The sequence below is a fragment of the Symsagittifera roscoffensis genome, chromosome 3 (genome assembly GCF_963678635.1).
Source record: "Symsagittifera roscoffensis chromosome 3, txSymRosc1.1, whole genome shotgun sequence".
In the NCBI taxonomy this organism is placed as follows: Eukaryota; Metazoa; Xenacoelomorpha; order Acoela; family Convolutidae; genus Symsagittifera; species Symsagittifera roscoffensis.
Genome location: NC_087064.1, coordinates 62,046,683 through 62,056,529, shown reverse-complemented (window position 1 = coordinate 62,056,529; position 9,847 = coordinate 62,046,683). Strand labels below are relative to the sequence as shown.

At 34.4% G+C, this 9,847-nt stretch overlaps 1 protein-coding gene across 1 annotated transcript; it reads right to left on the bottom strand.

Moving 5' to 3' along the window:
- Positions 1-1,013: 1,013 nt before the first annotated feature.
- LOC134841627 (uncharacterized) lies at positions 1,014-9,616 on the bottom strand. Its single transcript, XM_063857656.1, has 2 exons — positions 9,389-9,616; positions 1,014-2,554 (listed from the first exon to the last, which is right to left on the bottom strand). Exons 1-2 carry the CDS (start codon positions 9,504-9,506, stop codon positions 1,596-1,598), a joined length of 1,077 nt encoding a protein of 358 aa, XP_063713726.1. The 5' UTR covers positions 9,507-9,616; the 3' UTR covers positions 1,014-1,595.
- Between the last annotated feature and the right edge of the window lie 231 nt (positions 9,617-9,847).

The window sequence follows — 9,847 nt, the reverse complement described above, 5'->3', positions numbered from 1 at the left end:
CGCTTTATGCAAAAATCGTTTAACACCAGATAATTTTAGCAATTTAACAGTCAGCAACTTTTTTGTTTTTGTGCACTAATTAAAAAACAATTACATTGTAGGAAACTCAGAACTTAACCGCTTTATATTTAATAAATAATTTTACTTAATTTTTTACAAGAATTTGGATGTTGCCGGGTATTTCAATTGGGGTTGCGAATCTAAACTAAAAACATGGACTTTTTACTCCATCTAGTTGAGATATCGATGTTTTCACGGTTTTTCTGAATTTTCTAACGCAAAAAAATACTTGGAAAAATAATCCCCTTTAATCTTAGGAAGCACAGAATTGGAAAAAAAAATTGTAGTTTGTGACCATTGTGTTGCAATGAGCATTTAATACCTTGAAAAAAATTAGGGAAAACAAGAAAAAAACTATGATTATTTAGAACAAAAATAGTTCTTTTTGGATAGTTTTTTTTTGGAACTAAAATAAATTTAAGAGTAGGCATTAAATGAGGACCTTAGTGTGCCTTAATCGTATCCTCTCCATGTTGCTCTGCTGATTATGATTGAACATAATGAAAAAGATATGTCGATTTAATTTAGTGTCATTTATTTTGATGTATCATATTATGTTCACTGAAGAAATAAATTCTTCTAAAAACTAAATTCGAACAATAAATAGAAAACCCTTCATAAGTCAGGTATCTTTAGCAGTAGCAAAAAATGTCACATGTAACTAGTAAAAGTTAGTGGTTTTGAAGCACTTCTCTATAGCACCAAAATGATGAAAATGAAAATAATTTCAAAAAGAAATAAGATAACTAACAGCAAAGCAAGGGCGGATTTAGGACGCGCGAGTCCCCTCCCCTTCAGGGATTTAAACCTCTTACGACTTAAAGAACCCACCCTTCAGAGCTACTTTATGACTCAAATTTTTCTATGGGAGCATTAAGCGCTAATATATGGAAATTTGAAAACGGATCGTGCGCCGAAAAAACGCGACGTCAAAACCTTGCAAAAAGTGTCTAGAAAAATTTGTCAAAACAGGGTCGTTATAGTGTTCAAAGGTTGTAACAAAAATTTGGTCGACCTGTACAAATGTCAATAGTTGAAAACTGTTCAAAAATCCGTCATTGCAACCTTCGAGAAAATCCTAGATCCACCCCTGGAGCGAAACGAACGGATAGAAAAACAAGACGGTATTGTATAAATATAATAATTGGGTCACGCATCAAGCAGGATATATTCAGAGCAATTTCAGGGATATTAAAAGGAACTTGATTTAGCCTAATGAATCCTAAATGAATCGCCTCAAAAACTATTTGCTCGTATTCACTCCACCTGTGGCAGGGACAAACGGTATATCATGTTAACAGCCCCCAAAGTACATATAAAGAGTTTTCACTCTGAAAATAACTCATTCAGGGGCTAAGCTTATGCGAATTTTGAACCTTATAATCTCCGCTTGTTACAAGGGGGAAAATAGTTATAACATCCCAAATAGTTTGTACAATCAAGTGTGCGTTTTCAGACGAATATATCACAAAACAACAATCGATTCAGCAGACGGAATTATCAAGCGAAGTACAAGCATATTCATGCATGTTCATCTAATCACCAGGACGCGGGCGATACTCAATAATATTGAGTGCAACCCTTGCTAAGTACGGCTCCACTTCATCACGAATGAATTTCTGACCAAAGTCTTTGCGCATGTAATCACTGACTTCTAACTCCCAATTACCATTTTCATTTTCCACTTCAAAAGATAGAACGACCAGCGTGTCTTTCTCTGCATTCAAAGCATGAGCGTCAGTGTATTTCCTCAATAATTGAAGAGGCATAGCTTGCAATTTTAGAAAATCTTCCACCCAAATAAGATTATTTTCGAATCCTCGAGCAATTTTGATTTTTCCATCAAATTCCTTGGAGCTCATGTCTCCATTAGCTAGAATAGATCTTGGTTCCGATGTTGCGTTCAAGAATGATTTGATAATTTCCGATTTGAATTTACGAAATTTCCACTGCGTGATATTCTGCTCTTCCGATTTTCCCGATATGAAGCCGGCAAAAGTTAGCACCAAAATGTCACCTGTGTAAAGATAATCTCGTTTGAGGCCTGTCAATTGCTTGAAATAGTGATCATCATTCTCAATCGGATATAGACTTTTTATTTCACTCAGACGTTTCGGTGGCTCTGGACTTGGGAGCAGCTGAATTATGTGTGGATAGCAGTGCAGTAAAAGCAAAATTACAGCGAAAGCCACGCCAGCCATTAAGATATTTGATAAATTTCTGTCTGGCGTAGGCTTGCTCGCCGTTTCTCTTTCGACTCTTTTATACTGTGTATAATCGACAGATGCTGTTGGTTTTGGAGAGGATTTTGGTTGTTGAGCTTGATGTTTTTCATCGCAAGGCCTTTCGTTTGATGAATAATCCGAATTAGAACTGGTCTCCGTAATACTGTGGCCATCACCAGTTCTTTCTGCGCCCGAAGTTCTATTTCTGGTACCTTCTCGTACCCGAACTTCTCGTGGCAGCGACTGACTTCGTCCACCTTTGGATTTGTCTGAACAATACCAACAGACTTAATCAAAGATGAGCTTTCACAGAAATGAAAACATCTGTGCAAATGACAGCAGATACATTGTCAATTCTAACACAAACAAGGGAATGAAAAATTGAAAATAATTTGTTCGATCCACCCCCATTCCGAAATTTTGAATCAACTCCAAAAATTTTGGCTCAAAGTGAATATGTTGCCGAAAAATGTAAAGTCAGCAACAAATTCGATAAAACTAATCAAAGCAATATAATTGAACATATCTGTTTGGCTAGTCATAGCCCATATGACAATTGCATGTAAATCAATTTAGGAAAAATCAAACTGATTAACAAACACTGTTAAAAATGCGCTAATAATTACAAGCATTTGTATCTTTTTGTAATTTATTTCGACTGAAACTATGAAATTCAACCTGTAGCTGATTTCACCTTCTCTAGCAACACATTCATTTTGAGTGTAATTTTTTGACACAGAGGCGAAGTTGCACTTTGCATACACAAGCAAAAATATGACCAATAACGCTTCTGTGAAAAACTGAATGAAGCTTCCAAAACCAGCTTACCCGAGAAAAAAATTATCGCTACCAATATCACTTATCACTTGATCTATTCTGATGATTATTTATGGTACCTGATTGAAAAAAAAAGAAAACCAAAAAGAAATAAAACACGCCTGAGGACAAAAATTTTCCCCACTTGCAGTCGTCGAAAAAAAATCACCGGTCCTGGATCCTGATCTGATAAACAAGGATATCACTTTCTCAGAGGCTAAAATTCAAACATGGGTAAGCAGCTATTTTTTCGAGACTCGTTTCAAAGAATTGAAATAAGATTTGAGATTCGAGAATGTATTTTTGTTTTTATCCTAAGCTGGTAATTTTTGGATCTATTCATGCTTCAATGGCGGCAAAAAAAACAGTGATTAAATGTCGCGAGGTGGGGAATTTTCACAAAAAATTTCGAAAATTTATCGACTTTTTTTTCAGGTGGAACAAATTGATTTTCTGAGCTCTCTCGAATTACTATAAAGACCCAATTTTCTGCTCCGCAGGCAAATTTTGGAAAAAAAACAGGCCAAAAAAGGCAATTTTTAGGCACTTTTTGGAAAATGTTGGGGTCGAATCCCTGAGGGAGGGGGCGTTCGACCCCCCATCCGCTGCTGATTAAATTGACACTTCTGTCATCATTAAAGCCTAAATTTACTAAGCATAACAAGTTTGGTACGAACATGAGATACTACATTAAACTTGATCATTAGATTTTATTTGAAACCTCTAATTTATAGACCTGCAGTCTATGCTTTAAATCAGTAAATTATTGATCTGAAGTAGAACTTGTGCTTATTGTCTATCATTACTTGAGAGGCTACCTAGCTACGTTCTGCATTCCCGTAAATTAATTTCCAGATAACAAAATTCAAAAACAAAACCGGAACAAGAGTAGTGCTGTGCGAGTAGCGCATAATTTCTTAACACATTAATGAATCACTTAAAAAACGTATTTTTTTCTTTCATTTTCAAATTTGTGTCATTTTTGTGCTTGGTGTAATGAAAGGTCTAGACAAAATCTTACAGAGAGACGGAGCTTTGCACCACTTGCGAAGCAACACAAGCATAAATGCAATAGAAGTCGAAAAAAGTGAAAAACGATGAAAAACAACTCGAACCAAAATTTTCGTATGTCTCGATAAAAGAGAACTAGGTGTCCAGCTAAAGCTGGGATGGGAGTACCTGTTTGATATGTACTTTTTTTTCATTTCAAATACTGATGCGGGATGAAACAGGTTATTTCAAAATTTCAAAAACTTGCCTTTGCCCAAAACTTTGACTTTTCCGAGGTCCATTAATTTTAGTGTAACGAATATTAGGCGTAGCCTCTCACACAAGGGAGCTTCCCCCAAAAGGTTCTATCCATTGAGCCCAAAATCTTATATTTGGGATGGTTTTAGAGGAAAACGAGAAAAATCCAAAATATAGGTCAAATATTCCCCAACAAACTTTTTCGAAGGCTGTAGACAATCGGGTAAAGTAAAGAGACAAAGAGATTATGCATTCTGTCAATATCGTTAAGGTAGATTTTCAGAAAAACTGGAATTGTCGCAAAAAGTGAAACAAAAATTAAAAGCTTTGAAAACATAAAGAAATTAAAAATCCAATTCCATACATAACCATATCAGTTTTTTATCTAAACAGGGTGTCTAGGAAAACATGCCAAGCAAAATAAAAAATGTGATGTGGCACCTAAGCCGAAAAAATTTAAGCAGACTTACGATCTTACGTTCAATGAGTTCGCTCTACACTATTTTACTTGCCACAATTCGGCTACTCAATCAGTAAAAAATATATATTCAGACCAACGTTTTTCCACGGCAAAAAGTATAAATATTTTAATACTGGTGTATTCACGAGTGAAAGGGCTTTAATGAAAAAATTCACTCCAACCCATTTCTTTGTGATACGTAACTTTTCATGGTATACCAAAATCAAACTAATTGACCGAAATTGCTTCCTAGATAACAGCAAAACCAATCATACCGAAAATGGAAAACAAAGCTGAAAAGTCAAAATGCATTGAAACAAAGATTTTTAACTTTGCTTTTTCTGTCTCGCCCAGTAAAAACATTCGTACAGCAAATATCGAGCTCGAAAAATTTCTTGCGTTTTAAGGGAGCTGGGTAGCGTTGAGACAAAATCATACAAAATGGGTAGCGTTGAGACAAAATCTGACTGTGATATAAGTTCTTTGAAGCTTCGCAACAATTTTCACTATGTCCGAATGTGATTTACTGAATGTTTGAAACTCGTATACGTCAAATGCTTAAGATTCGTTAGACAAAATTTAAATGAAATTTATCATTCCGATTTGGCCAATTTTCGCTGCCTATTGCAAATGAATGGCATCAAAAATTTAATTAAAAGTGAAATGAGAACTGACAAAAAAAAGTTTTTTCAAATCAACCAGTAACAAACAACTATTCTTAAATATGCTAACGATTAAATGAAAAATTGGCGACCTCTCCATTAGCATAAAGCTCGACTAGCATAAAAGTTGGAAAACACGACAATGTATCGGCTAGCTTAATTAAGATAGCTTTATTTCTCAGAAATACAAACCAACAATCATAATCCTTCCCAATCGCAACTTGCATTTCTGAGATGTAGAAAACTGAAAAATTGTGCAACCAGCAAGCAAATAAAGTTTCTTCACACTAAAAATGAAATCAATCATACCCCGACTTGTAATGGCTTAACCGAACAATGAGTGCCGCACATACTGTAAAATACGTAAGACTGCGTGCCGCACAAATTGTGAAATGCTTGATTAAGTTTTTTTTGTGTTTTAGTGTATAATGATTATAGATTTGGGAATTTTTCAATTTTATGTTCCAATTTTAATGCTAGACAATACACCGCCAGAAAATCGATCCAGCAGACTTATTATGACACCTAAATGAATTTCGACCCAAAATCCGCCATAAAAATTGTGGTGAAAATTTCAAGTTACTTCTATAATTTGACATTTTGTCTCCTACTTAATTCGCGTAAAACCTAACAAGCCTTCGAGTTTAGAAAGAAGCGAATCCAACAGTGCTAAAAGACAAAAGTGCCGAAACTGGACATGTGTTCAACAGAACTGAAAGTTGCTGTTATTTGAAAGTTTTGAATTCCGTTTTGAAATTTTTTTACAATTTTGCGTAAATACTTGTCGAAGCAAAACCGAAATAAGTTTGAAAATTGCAGAGTTAATTTTCGGTTCAGCAAAGCTTATGACACTGCGCTTGGCGACTTTTTGTAGAAGAAGAAAAACACTTCAATTACTATACAGATTAGTCGATGTATTAGTATAGTAAGAGTGTAAAGTTAATATTAGTTACAAAACCAGATTAGTTACTCAAGTTTGAATACAATGAGATGTAATTATTACATCAATAAAATCATCAATTTAAGAATGAAAATGTAAGTTAGAAAATATTTGTGCATCGGTGAAAATTGTATTCAACATAAAATTATTGAAACATTGTCAAAACTGAACATATAATTGCAAATCAACTAATGAAAACGGATATCGCACCATGAGTTAGGATGCGTACATATAGGATTAGATTTCATTTCAGTAGTGAAGAACTCTTTAAATTTTTTCTTGAACGTTGATGTGGTAACGCCAAATTTCGCAATTTACTGGGCAACGAATTCCATTTTTTTGATGTCAGATAAAAACTTTTTGGTAGAGAAGCAGTTGAACAGTGGAGTGGTTATCAAATATTATTTGCTTTGCTTGTTGATTTATTCTAAAATTCGCTGTCGGTAGTCTCAATGCACTTGTAAAAACTTGACGTTTGTTAGTAAGATACTGATATAGATATGTCACATTTTAATTCAATCCTTTTCTCAATTCCGGTAAATGATTTACTTTTCCGTAGTGCGGCAGATGATTTAAATTTAGATCTGAAAAATGTGCGTTTCAAAGCCCAGTTCAACTGCTTTTCTAAGAACATCATTGAAGTTGCAATAATTTGCTCCAAAACTATTCCTGCATCATCTAAATGACTTAAGACTAAACAAGGAAGCAAAGCAATCAAAGACAATGTGGGAAGTTGGTGTCTAATAGTATCTATCGTTTTGATTCCTTGTGCCATTTTTGCAATATTTTTTGAGATTGAAATGAAAAACTAGAATCAAGAATTAGACCTAAAAATTTGCATTTAGTTTTCATCGCTATGTGTTGGTCATTTATAATAGGTCGGTCAGTTTCCACATTCTGTTTATCATTTTTTTGACAAAAATTTCTGATTTTGATGCATTCAAATACAGCTGATTTTCTACAGAAAATTAAGTGAATTCGAGCAAGGAATTTTGAAACTGGTTCAACGCATCATTTGAAGTTAGGGATGATGCATATATCATACGGTCGTCTGGATATTGCACCAAAGTACATTCATGAGATAATAGTTTTTGTATATCATTGATATAGAAGGATCTAGTACCGTGGCTTGCGGCACACCTCTTTTAAATTCAATCCAGTGAAAACAAACTCCATTCACATTTACCCTTTTAAAGCGTTCAATGAGGAAATCTTTTAATAATGCTTTTGCTTCCATTGAAGATCCCATACAGTGTAATTTTTTTCTAAATTATTATGTGTATTAGAGTCAAAAGCCTTTGAAAGATCCAATGAAGCTGCATGAACAATTTCTTTTCAGATACTTTCTGTAACGTAGATTAATGAACCTTGTCTTGAGAACTTTTTGCGAAATCCAAACTCAAATGGCGTCCTTATTTGTTCTTTGTTCAAATGTTCTGTTTTTTGAGCATGAAGAAGTTTTTCAAAGATTTTGGAAAAAGCACATGTTAATCAAATAGGGCAGTAACTGATTGGATCCAACGGGTCATCGTTTTTGAAGGGCGTGACATTTGCTTTCTTTAGTTCAGATGGAAAAACTTTCTAATCGATGCAGGCATTAATGACAAAAGTAAGGTGGGTCACAATTATTGATTGGCCGTCAACTATATCTCAAGCAAGTACGGTAGAAGGTCCCTGAGGCTTTTTGACATTTTATTCTCGAAGTACATCAAAGCATTGCTCTACTTTTATGTGCTGAAAATTGAAGGGTGGAAGCAGATACAAATCTTCTCGCTTAAACATTTTCTGATATTTGTTCTCGATTTATTCTGTTCACTACTGAGTCCCCCTGCAAAAATCCGTAGCTTTCGCCCTCTCTTGGTAAAAACAGGTGTTTTCTTTGTTTGACCTTTTCGCGATCTAGGTCATTCATTTCTTGGTTGCGTTCATTGGTTTCGTCTGGTGGGTTAAATTGATATTTTCTGGTATTAGTTACGTTTCCTTTGTTACATTCTCTTTAAATTTCGTCGTTGTTTTCTGGATTTTTCGAATTACCCATATATTTTTTAAAATTTTTCCAGCTCGAATTTTTTTTTACTTTTTCTCCTTCCTTGGTTAATGTCGATAGGTTTTGATAATTTTCTTGAAATAAATTATATTTTCATGGCGTTTTTATAAATCTCATATTTCAGTTGTTCGTTAAAGTTTCGAGGTCAAACAAGTTGGAGATAAAAAGAAAAAATTAAAAATAAAGCATTAAAACAACCGACTGTTCACTAGAAAGCTAAATTAGTTGTGTGAAGAAAATTAAATAGGTTGTGTGACAGTTTAACTTGGAGCATTAATTAAAATGGCCAACTTTGTCTTTTAACATTCCATCAATTTGAATTGAAATACCTTTTCCGTGATTTTGGGATGAGTAGAAACAGACATCAAAAACAGTTTTCGGCACTATTGAACAATATTTTCTTTTCGGTTTTGTTCTACTTCGGCACTGTTGAACTAACTAACCCCTAGAAGCTCGCCGAACAAATATTTTTGCTTTATGACTATGTAGAGTGCTGCAATATGAAGAATGGAAATTTTGGTACATATACAAAACAGTCACATACAAAACAGTTCAATACAAAATAGTCCCAAAAATCAAGTAATGGAGGAAAAAAACAGTCCAATACAAAACAGTCCGGTTTGAGGTCGCCGATGTGCGCGCGCTTCGCGGCGATAACCGGCTCTAAATTTCGTATAAAGTCCTACCCTCTGTTGGCAAGCTCGCAACACGTTGGCGCGACTGCGGCGGTCACTATTTTGTTCATTATGCTTGTTAAACAAAGGACAATTCTCGGCCAGCCGGCTTGTTAAAACAATTCTTAATTGGGACTATTTTCGAACTGTATTGTATCGGATTGTTTTTTTGTTCATTTTCATACTTTTCCGGACTGTTTTGTATTGGACTGTTTTGTATGTGACTGTTTTGTACAGACACGGAAATTTTGTTTACCTTTAGACTCCGCTGCAGTGATTTTTGTCAAATCATCGTTTTTGTTTTCGAAGTTGTTCTTCATTTCAAAGCCATCCTGTTCTATATCTTCAGATTTGGAATCCTCTGAAAAACTCATGCTGGTGAAGTTAATGAGCAATCTTTTTAAAGCATACGCGATAAGTAGATTCAACTCCAGACTTGAAGAAAAAGAGGAGTTTCATACACGGCAACGTGCAATGTTCATTTAATTCTGAAATAGTTCAATAATTATTATTTCAAATTGTATAAAAACCAGAAAAAAAAAAGACCGAAGAGAAATAAAAGGAAAGGCTAACTTGAAAAAAAAATTGAATATACGAATCAAAATATTACACAGCGTTTTTGCAATTTAATGCTTGTGAAACCGCCAATATAAATGTTTATTCAAATTTTGCTACACTAAATATCAAACTCACAAAAATCGTTTACTTAGCATGC

Excerpts from the sequence above, each read along its gene's own strand:
- LOC134841627 (XM_063857656.1), bottom strand. The coding sequence starts at position 9,506 with ATGAGTTTTTCAGAGGATTCCAAATCTGAAGATATAGAACAGGATGGC. Across the intron at positions 2,555-9,388 it reads CACTGCAGCGGAGTCTAAAG|ACAAATCCAAAGGTGGACGA; the intron begins GTAAACAAAATT and ends GGTATTGTTCAG.